Source organism: Cebidichthys violaceus, unplaced genomic scaffold (genome assembly GCF_023349555.1).
Source record: "Cebidichthys violaceus isolate CVI_PGR_0920_01 unplaced genomic scaffold, fCebVio1.0.p SCAF_32, whole genome shotgun sequence".
Classification (NCBI taxonomy): domain Eukaryota; kingdom Metazoa; phylum Chordata; class Actinopteri; order Perciformes; family Stichaeidae; genus Cebidichthys; species Cebidichthys violaceus.
The window spans coordinates 722,220-743,254 of record NW_027176506.1 but is presented as its reverse complement, the minus strand read 5'-3'; the positions used below and the strand labels follow the sequence as shown (position 1 = coordinate 743,254).

The 21,035-nt window shown below is 46.7% G+C and overlaps 1 protein-coding gene across 1 annotated transcript in view; it reads right to left on the bottom strand.

Annotated features, from left to right (window-relative positions):
* trpm4a (transient receptor potential cation channel, subfamily M, member 4a) overlaps positions 1 to 11,403 on the bottom strand; it is a 35,717-nt gene extending 24,314 nt beyond the window's left edge. The window contains exons 1-3 of the mRNA XM_068724827.1: positions 11,325 to 11,403; positions 869 to 930; positions 27 to 204 (exon numbers count right to left, since the gene is read on the bottom strand). Coding sequence (XP_068580928.1) covers positions 27 to 204; positions 869 to 930; positions 11,325 to 11,393 — 309 coding nt within the window. The 5' untranslated portion in view covers positions 11,394 to 11,403. The remainder of the gene's footprint in view (positions 1 to 26; positions 205 to 868; positions 931 to 11,324) is intronic.
* Positions 11,404 to 21,035: the final 9,632 nt, after the last annotated feature.

Here is a 21,035-nt window from a genome sequence, read left to right as displayed (position 1 = left end):
AGTGTGTGTAGGAGTGTGTCACTCACATGACTGTGTTTTCGTCCAGCGCCGGCAAACTCCAGTTCCCCATAGGCGTCGGTGGGACACTCTGAAGAGTGCTGCTTGCTGTCCCACTGAGTGACAACGGCTGCTCCAAAGAAGTCCGCTGTTGCCACAGAGTCATGCACCTCCCGCGCACCACCACACTGACACAGCGCTCCATTACTGACACACAACACACACACACACACACACACACACACACACACACACACGTATGTGGTTAACAGCGCCTGAATGCCCAGGGTCATTTCAAAAGGCATTTGTGGTAATGATACCGTTTGTACAGTAAGATACTGTTACTGCTTCACAGATGTACAACCCTAATCTCGCTCTAAATTGAATTTCAACAGGAAGGTTGTTCCAGTTGGGGGGATTTAAAAGTAATGAGTGAAACCTTAAATCAATTCTGGAACCAAATGGAAGCCAATGTAGAGCTTGAGTTCTGTGACATCACCTTCACTACCACCATCTTCAATTACAGAATCACACAATCAGAAGAAGGATGATTTCCTGATGACACACATTGACTGTGTGTAAGAAGTGGACCCGTTGGTTTGTCTCAACCATTTTGAAGCCTGGAGTTTGGGCGTCGCCTCCTTGTTTGTTTTGCAGCCAGCAGTGGCACTGAGCTGAGCTGCAGGGCTGAGCCCAGCCTTATGAAGAAAGCTCACTTCGTCCGCATGCCCGCAGGTGAGGGTCCGATCGTAGACGGACCGGTAAACTCAGAGCTTTGCCTTCAGTTTAAGGCACTTTCTGCATTGCCTTCACCCTTCATTAAAACCCGATATGTTTGCATTTTAAAGAAAACAGAGGAAGGAGTAATTACCTGAAAGAGTCTTCAACAAAAGTGGTGCACACTCGCTTCCTGAGGATCTTGGGGATCCAGCTCTGTGAGCAGGAACATAACACAAAGAAATATCGTTGAGCAAGCACAAAAAGATTTAAGATTTTTAAGTACAAACTATTTGACAGCAGCATTTTCAACATCATGTGAAGGTCACCACTTTTGGGAGAACAAAGGGTGTTCTTTGCCATGCTGCCTTTGAATTTGCAAACTTGTTTTTCCAGTTTGCAAACTCCCTGGGACTTTCCCTCTTCAATCACTTTACTGATAGGATTGCAACACGTCCTCATGAGGAAACAACAGGTTGCTGGTTGCTGGATGCTCTCTGCAGTGTGTTGCAGAGATAAGACCAGCGTGATCACACGGGTCACTAGGTATGTCAGGTCGATGCATTGACATGCACTGCAGCAATGGTGGAAGAAGTACTTTACTGAAGTAAAAGTAGAAATACTACAGCCTAAAAATATTCCTGTAAAAGTCCTAAATGATACATGTTGCTCAAGTAAATGTACAGAAGTATTATCAGCTAAATGTAATCAAATGATCAAAAGTGAAAGTCGTCATTATGCAGAATACAACCTGATTGGCTCTTCACTCTCCAGGATGTTGCATCGTGGTGTGTGTGTGTGTGTGTGTGTGTGTGTGTGTGTGTGTGTGTGTGTGTGTCTCTTGCTTGTATACATAAAGACATCAGTTTAGGTAAATCAGGGTAAAACTAAATCTACCTGATCACTGAAACCATGTGTCTTCTATATATGACGAGTAAAACATGTGGATCAGCAATATACCAAAGACATAAATGAAAGTAAATGCAGCAGTACACCGGATCAAGACACAGCACTTCATTCAGTGTTTTGTGAAACAGAATGTTTCTGAATAATAACAATAAAGAGAAGAAGCAGCAGGAAGGGTTCATCCTGCACCATGTCTGCTTCACAGGGACACGCCGTCAGAACCTTTCCATTGTACACCATTAGTGTTGTATTCTAGCATGGACAGCGAGTCTACTACTCAGACCTACAGTCCAACATCTCCATTATCACTGGACATCACTACATTAGAGGGATGAGTAGTTTGAGATAACATAGTATGTGTTTCAGGACAGCCTCAGATCAAATGAGGGAAGTTACCGCTTCCTGCAGCTCACAACTAAAGTGTCCTGCTGATATTCAGCTTCTTCAGAGAGTTTAGTGAAAGACCAACGTTGGAGGAATGAAAGGATTCTCTTACAAACGTGTAAGCAATAAGCAATATATGTAATAAACGTTCTGGACAAGTTTGATAGCTTATTGAGTAACTTAAAGGGGACATATAATGCTCAGCTTCAGGTTCATACTTGTATTTTGGGTTTCTACTACATGTTTAAATCTCATAGTTTGTCTTACATTGTCTGTCTGTCACACTGGTGTGACGACCCTCCCACTCTGTTGGCTATGGTCCTGCTGCATGATGGTTTCCTGGTGGGAGGAGCTGGGATAGTCGCCTGCTGATACCAGCCCATCTGATTGGAGCCTCCAGGAAGGCATAAAAGACAGCACTTCTGTCTCTCTCTCTGTCTCTCTCTCTCTCTGTCTCTCTGTGTCGCTCTCTCTCTCTCTCTGTCTCTCTCTCTGTCTCTCTCTCTCTCTGTCTCTCTCTCTCTCTCTCTCTCTCTCTCTCTCTCTGTCTCTCTCTCTCTCTCTCTCTGTCTCTCTGTCTCTCTCTCTCTGTCTCTCTCTCTCTCTCTGTCTCTCTGTCTGTCTCTCTGTCTCTCTCTCTGTCTCTCTCTCTCTCTCTCTCTCTCTCTCTCTCTCTCTCTCTCTGTCTCTCTCTCTGTCTCTCTCTCTCTCTCTCTCTCTCTCTCTCTCTCTCTCTCTCTCTCTCTCTCTCTCTCTCTCTCTCTCTCTCAGCAGGGCCTGTTGCACCTCTTTTCGTTAATGCTTTACGTTTATGTAACTCAAATAAACTGTTTTTGGGTTAGATATGTGTGTGTGTGTGTGTGTGTGTGTGTGTGTGTGTGTGTGTGTGTGTGTGTGTGTATGTGTGTGTGTGTGTGTGTGTGTGGCCTCCCTTTTTGTTGCCAGCCTTGAGCCAGGTGGTAACAAATGGGGGCTGGTCCGGGATTTAGAAAGGTTAGTACTAGGAAATTGTTAAATGTAACTTTGTTAAAGGGAGTTTAGTCCACACCGATTCTTTGGTTACATTGTGTTTTCTGACCTGCTGTTAGTAGTACAGGCTTGTGAGTCATTTGGAACCTTTTCCTGGTAGGCATAAGCAATGAGGGGCACTAGCTGTCTCTCATTGACCCTTTTTTTGTTTTTGTTTCTTGTTCTTGTGCAGTAAGTGGTTAGAGCAATGGCTCGGGGGCACTTCCATGACTGTCTAGGTGATTTTCAGCTTGCTGAAGGTTAACCGGGTCACTGGGTTCTGTGCTTAATTCATCCTGCCACTAACCTGCATGAAGTCTAGGGATGAGTTACTCAGCTAGACCTGGTTAGGCAGTTAGTCAGAGGAATTGGGGTTCCTCATTTAAAGCAGCCTGTCATCCTTTAGTTTTGTGGTGGAAAACTTTGTATTAGTTGTGATTGTGGTTTGTTGGAAAAGTGCCTCAGAGGTTGCAGGTGACCTGGTAAAATGGCTTCCATTGAAGACTTTGTTCAGGCTCCAAATGGTGATTTTCTAAATTCTTACAAAAAAGATCAGCTCTTGAAATTAGCAGACCATTACAGTGTTGAACTTCCTAAAAAGTTGAATAAAGATGAATTGTTGGCCACGTTAAAGGATCACTTGTTGGAGAAAAAAGTGTTTCCTGTCACAGTGGGGATTACAAAGGCACCTGTAGGAATTGATACATTTTCAGAGGTAGCTTCCCCCGAGGTGAGTGAGTCAGTCAAAGTTTCCAAAATGGCCCCTGTTTTGACTGGACTTGGAATCGGTTTGACATTTGAGCAACAAAAACAACTTGCCTTGCTGCAAATGCAAGAGGAACATAAAAATACTGTGGAGTTAGAAAAGTTAAGACAAGATGCACATCTTCGGGAGGCTGAACTAGCCCATGTTCAGGCAAGACAACAGTTAGAGTTGGAGCGATATGAGCTGGAGCTTATGAGCGAAGGAAAGCTTAAGGCTGATCCAACCAAGGTAGGAGATTCACTTCCTGCTTTTCCCTCATTTGATGTTGCTGTTAACTTGCGGTTAGTTCCAAAGTTTAATGAAAGGGACCCTGACATTTTCTTTGTTTTGTTTGAACGTCTAGCAGAGGCATGAAATTGGTCGGATGCTGAGCGTACTCTTTTGCTTCAGTGTGTGCTCACTGGCAAGGCCCAGGAGGCTTTTTCAGCCTTCAGTGTTACTGATAGTGGTAGCTACCAGTTGGTTAAAGCTGCTGTACTTAGGATATATGAATTGCTACTGGAAGCTTATCGCCAGCGGTTCAGATCACTCAGAAAAGAAAAGAAAAGCAGTCTCACATTGAGTTTGCTCGTGATTTAACCACTAATTTGAATCGCTGGTGTGCTGCTTCACAGGTAAATACAATGGAGGACCTGGAGGAATTAATCTTGCTTGAACAGTTCAAAAATGCTTTGCCTGACCGTGTTGTTGCCTACATTCAGGAAAGGAAAGTATGCAAGGTTACAGATGCTGCCAGATTGGCAGATGAGTTTGTCCTGACTCATAAAGGATTCTGGATGGTCATGTTTGAGTTTGCCTGCAGTGAGAACCCAAATCTCAAGGGAGGGGGTGTGACAATCCTCCCACTTTGTTGGCTATGGTCCTGCTGCATGATGGTTTCCTGGTGGGAGGAGCTGGGATAGTCACCTGCTGATACCAGCCCATCTGATTGGAGCCTCCAGGAAGGCATAAAAGACAGCACTTCTGGGAGTGTCTCTCTCTCTCTCTCTCTCTCTCTCTCTCTCTCTCTCAGCAGGGCCTGTTGCACCTCTTTTCATTTATGCTGAAGTTTATGTAACTCAAATAAACTGTTTTGGGGTTAGATATGTGTGTGTGTGTGTGTGTGTGTGTGTGTGTGTGTGTGTGTGTGTGGCCTCCCTTTTTGTTGCCAGCCTTGAGCCAGGTGGTAACACTGTCTACACTGTACCTATATTCACCCTCTGCCTGAAAGACTCCTTCAGCCCCCCTTCCTGCAGCCCGGTCTAGGTTGTTATGTTTCTCATTTTGTGGCCCAACAAACACCAACATGTACATCACATCATATATATGTAAAAGTGAGTTATTCAGGCCAGTTTAAAGAGAGGGTCGTCATAATCATTGAAACATGCTTCCAGTGGAAGTGAACTCAACCCACACTCCTCGGTCTGTGCAGAAACACATTGCAAAAGTTCATGTGAAGACAATGTAAGGCTTCAACAGTCTCAGACCGCATGTCAAGTGGACATCTTTCAAAGTTTCAGTATGTTGTGTGTTACAGCACAAAAACACAGACAAAATGGAATTTTGTACAAAAAGACTCATTTTGAATGAAAACTTTATTATGACGGTGAAGGCAGTCACATGGACAGTAGCTTTGTGACAAAATACTGCCCATCAACCTTCACGCAAAGCCAGCACAAAGACCCAAACTTGATTTGTCAAACTCAAACAGCTGAAGCCTCACATTAGCTGAACATAAGCCTGACTCAGAACATGTGGTCTGGACGTTATTTCAACAGTCCAGGGCACTGAGCTGGTTTCATGTTCGACTGTCGAGGAATGAGTGAACTCAACGATCATGTGATCACACAGAGAGGATTAAGACAACAGCAGACGAGGGCTCGGCTGTTTGAACGAACAGAAGAGTTGGAGGAGCAGACGGAAGATGAAAGCCGAGCAGAGAATGAAAGAAATGTACGGAATGAGTGAAGTAAGTGATTCAAGCTGAGGCATGGCTGGACATTCCAACGTTCACGCTCTCTGGACTTAGTTGGTAAACATGGTTTCCAACTTCAAATCTAGAAGGAGTTGTTGCTTCTAATTCTAATTGAAACATAATCTGTCAACGGTCAGAACTGGTTCAACCTGTCTGCTGAAGGGCAGGTACTGTATGAGGTTACTTCTGGAGACATCCCTCTCTGAGAAGAGCAAGGGAGCATGCACTACGTTCAGACAGCAGGCCAATCGGATGTGTTCCTCACATCGCTTATTTAGGACAGACTGCTGCTATTTGCAAGCGATCCGCTCGGCTTTGTGTGTCCAGACGTGGGTTTCTGTGGTAACGGCATCAGTCTCAACGTGACTACGTATGGTGGTTCATCGCACCAGAGAGAGTTCTATTTAATATAAATAGTGTCAACACTGTGACCCTGTGCACACAGTCGATGTCACCTGTTACTAATCTAACATAATTCCTATTATATTGGAGATTACATGGGAACATTTCTTAGTGAGCAGGGCTGTGGTGAGGTTGCAGAGTGTAGTTTGGAAGTGAGTTTTATAAATAGGCTCTGTATAGTGTACTAGAAGCAGCTGAAATGAAGTCGTTTCAAGATCTGCATAGATGTCTAACATTCAAATTCTAAAGCCTAATACAGAGTGTGATTACTGCCTCGTCTGCTAAATGATGAATTAATGGACAATACTGAATACAACTTTCCCCGCTCTGACTCAGGCTCTTGTTTAAAGATACATGTGCACAGGTCATACAGCATACACATAGCTCGTACCGCCGTGTTCTGAAGAACAGGCAACAGGGGACGGATGCAGACAAAGACAAGGAGGCAGCAGAGACAACGCAAGCTTGAGTCCAACAGGACGAGCAGGAAATGACACGGCTACACTGGTACAGAACTCCAAACATAAATGACGACAAACTGGCAAGAACAAAGGAACTGGGATGGTGTATGGAGTAAGATGCTAATGGGGAAGTGGAAACAGGTGAGCAGAAGGTCTGGTCAGTGCATGGATGATGAGACAGACAATCAACAAAGGGGAGAAAACACACAAAAGAACACAAACCCAGACAGGACACAAGGGGAGAGTGAACTTACAAAATAAAAGCAGGAAACACTGAACAACCAGAAGACCCAAAAACACACAATCCTCTGGAAACAGATCTTAAAAAGTCACATTCTCTTCAGTCCATGGGCGACCTCAACACACACACACACGCACACACACACACACACACACACACACACACACACACACACGATCTGTTCTTCCACTTTTGGTTTAAAACCAGTGTGTCTCATGTGTTCAGTTTAAACCAGTGTGTCTCATGTGTTCAGTTTAAACCAGTGTGTCTCATGTGTTCAGTTTAAACCAGTGTGTCTCATGTGTTCAGTTTAAACCAGTGTGTCTCATGTGTTCAGTTTAAACCAGTGTGTCTCATGTGTTCAGTTTTAAACCAGTGCGTCTCATGTGTTCAGTTTAAACCAGTGTGTCTCATGTGTTCAGTTTAAAACCAGTATGTCTCATGTGTTCAGTTTAAAACCAGTGTGTCTCATGTGTTCAGTTTAAAACCAGTGTGTCTCATGTGTTCAGTTTAAAACCAGTATGTCTCATGTGTTCAGTTTAAAACCAGTATGTCTCATGTGTTCAGTTTAAAACCAGTGTGTCTCATGTGTTCAGTTTAAACCAGTATGTCTCATGTGTTCAGTTTAAACCAGTATGTCTCATGTGTTCAGTTTAAACCAGTATGTCTCATGTGTTCAGTTTAAACCAGTGTGTCTCATGTGTTCAGTTTAAACCAGTATGTCTCATGTGTTCAGTTTTAAACCAGTATGTCTCATGTGTTCAGTTTTAAACCAGTGTGTCTCATGTGTTCAGTTTAAACCAGTATGTCTCATGTGTTCAGTTTAAACCAGTGTGTCTCATGTGTTCAGTTTAAACCAGTATGTCTCATGTGTTCAGTTTAAACCAATGTGTCTCATGTGTTCAGTTTTAAACCAGTGTGTCTCATGTGTTCAGTTTTAAACCAGTGTGTCTCATGTGTTCAGTTTTAAACCAGTGTGTCTCATGTGTTCAGTTTAAACCAGTATGTCTCATGTGTTCAGTTTAAAACCAGTGTGTCTCATGTGTTCAGTTTAAACCAGTGTGTCTCATGTGTTCAGTTTAAACCAGTATGTCTCATGTGTTCAGTTTAAACCAGTATGTCTCATGTGTTCAGTTTAAACCAGTATGTCTCATGTGTTCAGTTTTAAACCAGTGTGTCTCATGTGTTCAGTTTAAACCAGTGTGTCTCATGTGTTCAGTTTAAACCAGTGTGTCTCATGTGTTCAGTTTAAACCAGTATGTCTCATGTGTTCAGTTTAAACCAGTATGTCTCATGTGTTCAGTTTAAACCAATGTGTCTCATGTGTTCAGTTTTAAACCAGTGTGTCTCATGTGTTCAGTTTTAAACCAGTGTGTCTCATGTGTTCAGTTTTAAACCAGTGTGTCTCATGTGTTCAGTTTAAACCAGTATGTCTCATGTGTTCAGTTTAAAACCAGTGTGTCTCATGTGTTCAGTTTAAACCAGTGTGTCTCATGTGTTCAGTTTAAACCAGTGTGTCTCATGTGTTCAGTTTAAACCAGTATGTCTCATGTGTTCAGTTTAAACCAGTATGTCTCATGTGTTCAGTTTAAACCAATGTGTCTCATGTGTTCAGTTTTAAACCAGTGTGTCTCATGTGTTCAGTTTTAAACCAGTGTGTCTCATGTGTTCAGTTTTAAACCAGTGTGTCTCATGTGTTCAGTTTAAACCAGTATGTCTCATGTGTTCAGTTTTAAACCAGTATGTCTCATGTGTTCAGTTTTAAACCAGTGTGTCTCATGTGTTCAGTTTTAAACCAGTGTGTCTCATGTGTTCAGTTTTAAACCAGTGTGTCTCATGTGTTCAGTTTTAAACCAGTATGTCTCATGTGTTCAGTTTTAAACCAGTGTGTCTCATGTGTTCAGTTTAAACCAGTATGTCTCATGTGTTCAGTTTAAACCAGTGTGTCTCATGTGTTCAGTTTAAACCAGTGTGTCTCATGTGTTCAGTTTTAAACCAGTGTGTCTCATGTGTTCAGTTTAAAACCAGTGTGTCTCAGTGTGACACTACGAGTCAAAGCATAAATGTTTTGATCAAACGTACCCACTCACATCTGAAATGAAGTCACAGATAATAAACAATCTAAGAGCTCAATATGATCAGAATCCTGACATGAATTCATGACCAACAATGATGTTAACAGAGAGAATAGAGCTGGTTCCAACAACCACAGAGACAGTCCTACACACAAAGAAACAGATCGTTTCATGGACATCACTTCACCCTGAATGAACTGAATCTGAAGCTGCAGGACAGTTCAGTTCATCTTTCTAAAATCAAGTACTTCAATTTAAGATGCACATTTTTCAAAAGCTTTCAGTTCTGTATTTTATTAGGATTAAATGCAGTCCTTATTTTACTTGAAGTGAGAGAAGATGTATTTATTAGAGTGTATTATTTAGAATTCATCCAGTTCAATTTGAAATCTGACAAGAAATATTGAGATATTATTTCTTAATTTGATTTGACAGTCAGTTGTTGACGTACAAACGTTAATAATTATGGCACTGAATCATGGAACAAGTTAGACTTTATTGTGATGTTCCGGACCTTTGCATGAGGAAAGTCTCTAACTGGACCTGATTGAATCCCCCTGATGTAATGATAACTGTGACAGCGTCGCCATGTGTTCTGACTACACATGACATCAGACTGATGCAGTAACCTGTGTGGAATAGACTTTATCCTGTAAACATGACTGAAGGAGAAATCACTGATCTTATCCCGTAACTTGCTGAAAAGCTGCTCATGTTTATGCTGTGGAATGTTTGTCAAATCTGTAGATTATCTGTTTGAGACGCTTTCAAAATACCTTAGAGAATTCATATTGTCATATGTCAACACTGAGATAAACAGATATGTATCGTGTTGCTTACAGTCAGTATTTATTACCTTTAACAACCTTATTACAAACTGGAGCTGGATACCATTATTTGCCAGGTCAGCTGTTAAATGTGGTTAACTGTCATCTTCTTCTTCCTGCAAACCAGCTAGAGGTGCAGAAGCAACTAACTGGACTTGAGTGTGAAACGAAACTGGAGCATGTGCAGCCGGCGCTCTTGCTATACCGTACGACCCGTGCAGTCACACGTTTTGGGCTGGGTGAAGACATTTACGTCACACAGAACAAAGTGGACCCTCGCAGACATGTGGGAAGGGTGAATTGGCCTTCACGGCGAGTTCACAGTCGGCCCAATCGGTTTCATGTGCATCGAAAGGAAACGGGCAGCGCTTCCAGTGTGAACCCACTGCGAGCCACAGAAGCAACGGATCAGCCTGAGCCCAGCTCGGCTAGAGTCACAGTGACGAGCGATCGATAAATAGCAACGACAACTGGATGAAAGAAACGAAGACAAGATGCAACATAAAGACAAGAAAAGTAGAATATCCAATATTAAATACACACGAGGATACATAATGATATTCACAGGTCATCCAGACCAACCTCATATATCACATGTGTTTCCATACAGTAGCTTCATCGCTGGTCTCAATACTCACCTATGCAATTCCTTTGAAGCACTTTGCCATACACATACAATGCATCAATAAACAATATAATACATAAACATAAAGAACAATATGTATGTTTTTACCATTTTGAATGTCGTGGTGTTTTCTGGGATCCCCCCATGTCTAGCTCGTCCATAGATTCATAAAGTGGTGGAATATACCGGTCGTACATGTTGCTAAAGCTGCGTATAGGAAACATGCTGCCCACTACTGGAGCTGGTGCAGTTTGACTGCAGCCTTACATGTCGTGTAGCTTTAAGAACAACCACACATGCGTGTTCACCTGAAAACAGATGTGTGCATGTGTGTTACGGTTGCTCTTCAGGTCTGTTTCCATAATAAGAAATGCTGCAGGGAACGTTCATGACGGGACTTGAACAGCCAACATGTTGTCCCTAAACTTACTGTCACGCTCAAACACTTGATTACAAGCAAATGAAACAGAAGTCTACAAACCTTTATCAACAGCACTACACATTCTACCTGAACGCCGTTTGTTTGATATACTGTACATATTATGATATGTATATATGTATATGATATATATGATATATATGATATATATATATATATATATATATATATATATATATGTCATGTTTGTATGAGATTGTATGCACAGTTTGAGATCTTCCTTTGTAATGAATTGCCTCCTGTTTGCAGATGAGACGTGGTTCTCCATTGACTTCTCTGGTTAACTAAAGCTCAGATGAAATAAAGAAATGCATTGTGACTAAATATTTGACAGTTGTTGTTGTTGTTCCTTGGATTCCATCGGACCCTTCAGTCGGTCTGATACCGACACATCTGGGCCTGCGGGTCTTGTCTGTTTGTAACAAACTACAACTTTCACCGTCTCTCATTTCGTCTGCACCCAGCGGACAGCATCTACCCAGAGCCGCTGCATTCACACATCCACCCGAACACACAGCCTACCTGGTCGTTCTCCTTGTTACTCCCAACTTGTCCACCTTCTCTGTCCCTCTCTCTCTGCGGCTCCTTCATCGTGCGCTGCGCCGAGGCGTGTGGTCTGGTCTCAGATCTCCGGATCAGCTGTGTGTTCTGCAGCTCCGCCCACAGCCGCCTCTCTCACTTCTTAAAATGAGGGTTTCACCAACAGACAGGTAGCGTTGTTGTACAGCTACTCACACCCTCTCGTTAAAGTTAGTGCGAGTTATGGATCAGTCTCCGTTTAACGTGTCTCTGAGCTACATCCAGGGAGAGGATTGGCTATTTCTATACGGAGGGGTCTCCGGCAGTGACAGACCCAGGTCCGGCTTAGCTGCCGCCTGACACCTGCAGTCGGTATTTCAGCGGGAGGAGGAGAGCGCGTGCCCTGCAGCAGAGAGACAGCGAGATCCTCCTTGTGGCGCTGGCGCCTCGGTGGCACTTCAGCGGCAGGCGGCAGTCAGGCGGCAGTCAGGCGCCACAACTGTGGCCAGCGAGCGGCTCTCGTTCGGCACCCGTCAAGAAGCTGCCGAGCTGAGCGGGTGAAGCCACATTTCCTGACAACACCCATTGTTGTCACGATAGGATTCGGATTAAACTATATTACGAACTGTATTGCATCAAACAATAAACAGATTCATCGAAAAGTTGATTATTGCTGTGTACATGGATACATGAATATTAAATCGCATGTAGCTAACATACTCCCATCAGCCCACGTTTATCTATTTACATTTATTATTGATTTTTCTTCTAATGTTACCCTGGTATGTGCTTGCACCATAGACTAACAGTTGACATGCATACGGTCATTCTATTGCCTTGACTTTTATTTTGACATTTTTTTACTTCCGGACTACCTGTCTTACTTTGCGTCGCTCTTCAAAAGAAAAAAAACAAATAATCCATAAAACAGACTATCACAACGCACACGGACCAGGGGGGCACACTCCTGTGACTACTGGTGACACTGGCAGCTTGTGGCACATAATGACACCTACATATAAGCAGAGGAAGAGTGAAAATATTACTTATTTAAAACATATATATTCAAACATTTAGGCATAACCACATGTCAAGGTCATTTGGCACTCTGTAGATGCTTGGGTGTCACGAAAAAGTGAAGAAAAAGAGAATGAAAAACGTATTAGTTATTGATTATTGCAGCTGATAATCTTTGACTATTAAGGCCTAATAATCAGTAAAGACTGTATTTTTATTTCAAAACGGCCGAAATCACGACGTTGATGGCGGAACTATTTCAATAAAGTAAAAGTTGAACCTGGTTGCTCACAGGTATACCGTTATAAGCCAGCTACATATTTTGACTTATTCGGAGCATGACTGGGTTACATTTCCCATCTGATTTCAATGGAGGCTGTTTATATTCAGGATTTATGATCTACGTGTTACAAAACAAGTTTTTTCTCCAGTTAATTAAAATCTAGTATGATGATAAAACTGATTTATGGAAGCTGACCCATCGTAACAACAATGGGTGTTCTCAGCTCGGCAGCTTATTGACGGCTGTGTGGAGAACGAGTGTCGCTCGCTTGCCACAGTCCTGACGCCTGACTGATGCCTGACTGGCGCCTGACTGGCGCCTGACTGACGCCTGACTGGCGCCTGACTGGCGCCTGACTGACGCCTCACTGGCGCCTGACTGGCGCCTGACTGGCGCCTGACTGACGCCTCACTGGCGCCTGACTGACGCCTGACTGACGCCTGACTGACGCCTGACTGGCGCCTGACTGACGCCTCACTGGCGCCTGACTGACGCCTGACTGGCGCCTGACTGGCGCCTCACTGGCGCCTGACTGACGCCTGACTGACGCCTGACTGACGCCTGACTGGCGCCTGACTGGCGCCTCACTGGCGCCTGACTGACGCCTGACTGGCGCCTGACTGGCGCCTGACTGGCGCCTGACTGACGCCTGACTGACGCCTCACTGGCGCCTGACTGACGCCTGACTGGCGCCTGACTGGCGCCTGACTGGCGCCTGACTGACACCTGACTGACGCCTGACTGGCGCCTGACTGGCGCCTGACTGACGCCTGACTGGCGCCTGACTGGCGCCTGACTGACGCCTCACTGGCGCCTGACTGACGCCTGACTGGCGCCTGACTGGCGCCTGACTGGCGCCTGACTGGCGCCTCACTGGCGCCTGACTGGCGCCTGACTGACGCCTGACTGGCGCCTGACTGGCGCCTGACTGGCGCCTGACTGACGCCTGACTGGCGCCTGACTGGCGCCTCACTGGCGCCTGACTGGCGCCTGACTGGCGCCTGACTGACGCCTCACTGGCGCCTGACTGACGCCTGACTGGCGCCTGACTGACGCCTGACTGGCGCCTGACTGACGCCTCACTGGCGCCTGACTGGCGCCTGACTGGCGCCTGACTGGCGCCTGACTGGCGCCTGACTGACGCCTGACTGGCGCCTGACTGGCGCCTCACTGGCGCCTGACTGGCGCCTGACTGGCGCCTGACTGACGCCTCACTGGCGCCTGACTGACGCCTGACTGGCGCCTGACTGGCGCCTGACTGGCGCCTGACTGACGCCTCACTGGCGCCTGACTGACGCCTCACTGGCGCCTGACTGGCGCCTGACTGACGCCTCACTGGCGCCTGACTGACGCCTGACTGACGCCTGACTGACGCCTGACTGGCGCCTGACTGGCGCCTGACTGACGCCTGACTGACGCCTGACTGGCGCCTCACTGGCGCCTGACTGACTGGCGCCTGACTGACGCCTGACTGGCGCCTGACTGGCACCTGACTGACGCCTGACTGGCGCCCTCACTGGCGCCTGACTGACGCCTGACTGGCGCCTGACTGGCGCCTGACTGACACCTGACTGACGCCTGACTGACGCCCTCACTGGCGCCTGACTGACGCCTGACTGACGCCTGACTGGCGCCTGACTGACTGGCGCCTGACTGACGCCTGACTGGCGCCTGACTGGCACCTGACTGACGCCTGACTGGCGCCCTCACTGGCGCCTGACTGACGCCTGACTGGCGCCTGACTGGCGCCTGACTGACACCTGACTGACGCCTGACTGACGCCCTCACTGACGCCTGACTGACGCCTGACTGGCGCCTCACTGGCGCCTGACTGACTGGCGCCTGACTGACGCCTGACTGGCGCCTGACTGGCACCTGACTGACGCCTGACTGGCGCCCTCACTGGCGCCTGACTGACGCCTGACTGGCGCCTGACTGGCGCCTGACTGACACCTGACTGACGCCTGACTGACGCCCTCACTGGCGCCTGACTGACGCCTGACTGACGCCTGACTGGCGCCTGACTGACGCCTCACTGGCGCCTGACTGACGCCTGACTGACGCCTGACTGACGCCTGACTGGCGCCTCACTGGCGCCTGACTGACGCCTCACTGGCGCCTGACTGGCGCCTGACTGACGCCTCACTGGCGCCTGACTGACGCCTGACTGACGCCTCACTGGCGCCTGACTGGCGCCTGACTGACGCCTGACTGGCGCCTGACTGACGCCTGACTGGCGCCTGACTGGCGCCTGACTGGCGCCTGACTGACGCCTCACTGGCGCCTGACTGGCGCCTGACTGGCGCCTGACTGACGCCTCACTGGCGCCTGACTGACGCCTGACTGACGCCTGACTGACGCCTGACTGGCGCCTGACTGACGCCCTCACTGGCGCCTGACTGACGCCTGACTGACGCCTGACTGGCGCCTGACTGACGCCTCACTGGCGCCTGACTGACGCCTGACTGACGCCTGACTGGCGCCTGACTGGCGCCTGACTGGCGCCTCACTGGCGCCTGACTGACGCCTGACTGACGCCTGACTGACGCCTGACTGGCGCCTCACTGGCGCCTGACTGACGCCTCACTGGCGCCTGACTGGCGCCTGACTGACGCCTCACTGGCGCCTGACTGACGCCTGACTGACGCCTCACTGGCGCCTGACTGGCGCCTGACTGACGCCTGACTGGCGCCTGACTGACGCCTGACTGGCGCCTGCCACAGACTAGCCACTGCGGTGCCAGTGCCTCAAGGAGGATCTCGGCCTTGCACCTGCAGCAGTGTCTCCTCCTTCAACCGGGGTCACAGCTTCTCCTCTCTGCTCCACCGGTGCCGATTGGATCCAACACCGACACCACGCTGCTGGAGACCCAGGCCGTATCGCTGGGCCCGCTGGAGGGAATGGACGCTGGAGAGAACCAGAACCAGGACTGAGTGGAGCAGACTGTCGGACCCCTGCTGCAGTAAAATGAGAATCTGGTGCTCGGAAACACTACCACCTACGTCCACAGGGGCCGCCAAAATCAACACCAAATGAAAGTTGAACTTCAATAAACTTTATTACAGTAGTCATATACATACAGGTACATATGTGACATTTGACCTCTGCTGTTCACCCACTCGTCAAAGCACTGGCTCATCCGCATCACGTTGCTTTCTGCTTCACCCATCCAACAGATGTTGGTGACTGTGTTGACTGGCACATCTGTAGTAAAGGCGCATCCAACGATCCCCTCCAAAGAGCTAAGAGCATCATCTTTAGAGACACGTAGAATCAATGTCAAACGTCCCAGACACACCCCACCAAAACCTACCTCTCTGTTGTTTTCCTGTAGGTGCCCCTTTAAAAACACTTGAAAACATTGTGCAACATTGTGAAACTGTTGTGCTGCGGTTTACTGCAGCTAAACTCTGACATTAGGTGGCACCTCCGCTTCCAGCCGAGCAGCAGCAGGGTATACAGTTCACGCTCTTGACTGCACCTTAAGCCATGGAGCTACTGAGCGGTATCTTCAGGTCGACTCTGCTTTCTATTACTAATGTGATGTGTCCTTATTAGATTCATTATTTGGATTTATTTAGTGTTTGGATCTCTGCGATGGCCACACCAGGCGCTTTGTCGTGCATCTCAGATCTGAAGATCTGTTTGCTGGAGCCATCCACGTGACAGAACCAAAGTGTTCTCAGATGGGAGCAAGCAACATGTTAATGGTGAACAGTCTCAGGGGCGTATGTGATGAAAAGGAGCGATGAAACACAAACAGCTAAAGTAATCCTCGAAGCGTCACCCTTTTGCAAAAAGAGAGGCATTAGTAGTTGCTACTGTGACTGATTGAAGGACAGAAGCGTTGGAGTTGTGGGAACAGAGAGAATTTGAGAACAGTGAAGCTGCATCCCTGAATCATGTGGAGCAGAGAGGGTTCTAACAGAAGAGAACGGACAACGTCAAATGGATGAAGGTTGAACGTTACAGAGAGGTTGATCAAAATGCACTTAGCGTTTGAGCATTTCTGGCTGGTATAAACACTGAAAGCACAGTGCAGAGCGTGTTAAACCACATGGAGGGTTGGGTCATGTTAGGGTATTTTGCATGTTGCCGCCACAAGAAGAAGCAACCAACACAAAATGAGTGTTCCTTGGCACAGAGAGACACTACATAGTCCCTGCGTTAAAGCGACTGACTGACACATCAATTCAATGTATTTGTGTAAAACAATATCACAGATCACATGCTGCCTCAGAGGGCTGTACAACCTGTGCAACATGTCACATCTTGTGTCCTTGGATGAGGAAAAACCTCTGGGAGAGGAAGAAAGGACGGATGGAGTACGTTAGATGTCATGTGTCCAGAATGAACAACATCAAAGTGACAACAGGATCAATCCACATGACAGAAATGGATCTCCAATCCACCACATTCCTGGCATCTGGGTGGAGCTCATGACTGGGTTGGCAACATACTCAATACTCAATGCAAAGCTTCTCCAGGCTGGGTGTTCACAACGTAGTCACAGTCTTGACCACCTCTATGGCTGAGATCACATCACAATTAATGACAGTTCATCAGACCCTAGATATCCTCACACACTGACACCATTCATTCATGAGCCCAAAAGACAGACAAAGGTCTTCTCAAGGCCCAGTCAGACTGGTTCACCTCAAATCACCAGATCAAGCTGTGTAGTTGTATTCTGATTACATTACAGTCATTTATCAGACACTTTTATCCAAAGCAACTCACAAGTATCTATCTACACACCGTAGACGCAGCTATGGGAGCAATTTTGGGTTTAAGTGTCTTGCTCAAGGACACATTGACATGAGACTAGTAGAGCAGGAGCTGGGGATTGAACCACCGACCCTCTGAATGAAAGGCAGCTCTGCTCTCCACTTGGCCACAGTCACCCATGATGGACAAATACAGAATGATATATGCATAATACTTGTTCTTTTTCACAATGCTTGGTAACAGAGAAACAGACGTTGAAGTTTGTTTCAAAGGAAGATGAAGGAGGGCTGGTTCAACCTGGTCTCAAGCCTCACCATGCTTTGTCATGAAGCTTCTTTATCACTGTGTATAAAGGACAGAGACAGATAATAACTGCATGTGCTGCATCCTGCTCCTTCTAGCAAGAATACGTCTCCTGATTATTGATTTCATTTATTGGTGTGGAGTAGAATTTGTCTGACATATTCAGTAGCGGTGTCTTACAGAGACAGGACGGGGAGTGTTCTGGCCCCGCTAGTTCTTCGGTGCTCTTTGGTGACGCTTTGTACTTCATGTGGTACAGGAAGTTTGTCTGAGTAACCTGAAAACACAACAACTATAACGTGGAGGAGGGAATCTTACTCAGGCCTGACATCAATCAACATGAAAGCACCACCTCCTGACCAATCAGCTGTGAGGAGAACATTGAGTCACTATTCTACAGGATCCCAGTGGGGACAAACAAAATACTGCATTCACAAGGAGTACATGTTTACAGTCCAACCAGGATCCCAGTGTGGTAGACAAACATCTGTAACAGGCAGATGAGTAGGTCTAAGCATTAGGAACACATCCATTTTACAGCTGAACAGTATGGTGTGACCGGGTCAGTAAATGAGATTGTCCTATACTGCTAATCAGAAGTACTCTGTGTCCCCACGCCAGGTCTTTTACTTTGAAAAGCTCTGCAACTCTTTCCTCTCTTCTCCTTCATTACCAGCACAGACAGGTGACATGCTGCGTGATTATTTAGATTGTAAAGATTCTAAAAAGACTTTGCAGAAGCATACATCATGACCACATACACGTTGATTACTACAGAGCTGCTGTGTTTAGTGCAGCCAGAGAGCTCAGAGGGAGTGTGAGCCCGCTGAACGTGCTTCTTGAGAGGCCTCTGCATGGAGAACATCACAGTGGACAGTGTGGGCTTGGAGCAGGGTGGTCCTCCCCGGGGGAGGCTGCAGTCATTTCCTCAACACAAGGAAGTCACTAATGAAGCACATTCTTCCTTCTGTGCAACTCTGGATCTCACAGGTTTACACCAAATGATACTGGAGTCAAGGAAACACACAACACACACACACACACACAATATCAAAGTCAGTTTCAAGGGGGATGAATGACACGTGATTTGTTTTTTGATCATTTAAGCTCGAAGCTCCATTTAATAGCTTATCAGCGCCTCTCCCAGTCTTCACTCAGCATACGGTGGTTGTGTTTGGGGGGAGGGACAGTCACCACTGTCTCTGTTCAAAGATGAGAATGTGACCGAGTGGCTCAAACTGTCTCCGGCCCTGTGCAACACTTAGACTGAGTCCTAAGACTCAGGAGCTGGACTTAACTGACTTGACTAAAACATCGTGTGTCTCTTGTGAGAAGTTCAAGTTCCACACACACACACCTCCAGTCATTTAAAACCGTAGAACATAACGGCCTTCCATGTCATAGTGTGTGTGTGTGTGTGTGTGTGTGTGTGTGTGTGTGTGTGTGTGTGTGTGGCCATGGAGGCGACACTGAGAGATTAAGGAGACAGTACAGGAAACAGTGGCTTGATAACTCAGGAAACTTGCTTCCTGCTTGCAATAACAAAGGGGACAGTGAAGGGTCATGTGATGGGCGTGTGATGGTCATGTGATGGTCATGTGATGGTCATGTGATGGGCGTGAAGGAGGAGCTACAAGGGCCACAAAGCAAGCTCCATTTTCTATGACATCATCTGAAACTAAATAAGTAATGAGCTGCTTCTATTATCTACATACTTTTGAAATTCACATCTTTTTTAAATGACATTGACATGATACATATTCAGTTAAAATGAGTTCTTTAAAATAATGTCTGTAAGGCAGAGTAAACAGATGAATAAGTTATAGCATATGTAAATACATACACAGGTACAAATACACCATAACATGTGTGTGTGTGTGATAATTGAGGTGTTTATTGTCGAGTACAGAGCTGTGTTGTGACAGAAGTCATCTAAAGAACATCAGTGCATTTGTGAAATAACAATCAGCAGCTCATTATGAATGCGTATGAATCACAGTGACATGTTGTGTCCACCTGTCAGGTGGCTTCATGTGTATCAGACAATGTCTGAACCCTCTGTGCTGTAATACACACAGTATCATATGTCATATTCTAATAACAGTAAAACCACTGTCAGAGAAGTTGATACGATTCAATGGGAAGAGAAGAGAAGCCTTTCAACATTTACAGAGACACATTGTCCCCATCACGTGATCATTTCTATTGGACACATTTGAGGACTCTGCTGCAGTGTAAACTACTCAACATTAACAGACACTAGAAGTCTCTTCAATGATCTGAGGACTTACATGATCGCTATGACTCGCCTCTTAAAACTGATATGCTCATTCACAAACGTCTCTGACCTGAACTATACACTCTTGTTGGTTAGTTGATTCAGTTGAAAGGGTGTGTCTCAGCCACAGCTGACGTGTCCCTCAGTACAGAGAGAGGCGGTCCTTCGTGATGCCATGTTGGGCACCTGGAGTCCTGTGCTGTCCCCAGTGAGCCCACGAACAGAAGGTCTGCTTCTGCTGCCACCTACTGGTTCACAACTCATTTCTAACATGAGTGACTTCTCAGCACATCAATCCTTCACTGAGATGCTACGCATGGACTCACTGTTCTGATGTACGTTTCCACGTCACCTGGTATCCTTCAGCACGGCTCCACCGGCTCAAACCGGGCCTTCATTGAGGCACTAACATGAACATCGGTCACTTGTTAAAAAAAGAGACTCCACTACTGAGCTGCATCATCAATGTACATTCCTTGATACATAATCAAGGGTTATGTTATTAACTACATCCATGCAGCCAGGACCAGAGGTGTGCTGTGAACACCTCCACCCACATGAGACGCTGCTGAAGAGCTCCACCTCAGGGGGACCTCCACCCACGAGAGACACTGCTGAAGAGCTCCACCTCAGGGGGACCTCCACCCACGAGAGACGCTGCTGAAGAGCTCCACCTCAGGGGGACCGCCACCCACATGAGACGCTGCTGAAGAGCTCCACCTCAGGGGGACCTCCACCCACATGAGACGCTGCTCAAGAGCTCCACCTCAGGGGGACCTCCACCCACATGAGACGCTGCTCAAGAGCTCCACCTCAGGGGGACCTCCACCCACATGAGACGCTGCTCAAGAGCTCCACCTCAGGGAGTCCTCTGTCTCTTTAGTCCATGCGGTCAGGAAGCCCAGTGACAGAACACATGACAGTGACCATCTGACTCTTCTACTCTACTTCTATGTGGACAGAGCTCAGTCACCTTGCGGTTTCCCTCCATGTTGCAGTTGTAAGTTGGAGCCATAAATGGTTTTAAATGTGTGAGCAGAGAGCTCACTGATATTCTGTTACTGTCATGTTACACAGCAGCTGTGATATTTCCTTCTACACAGAC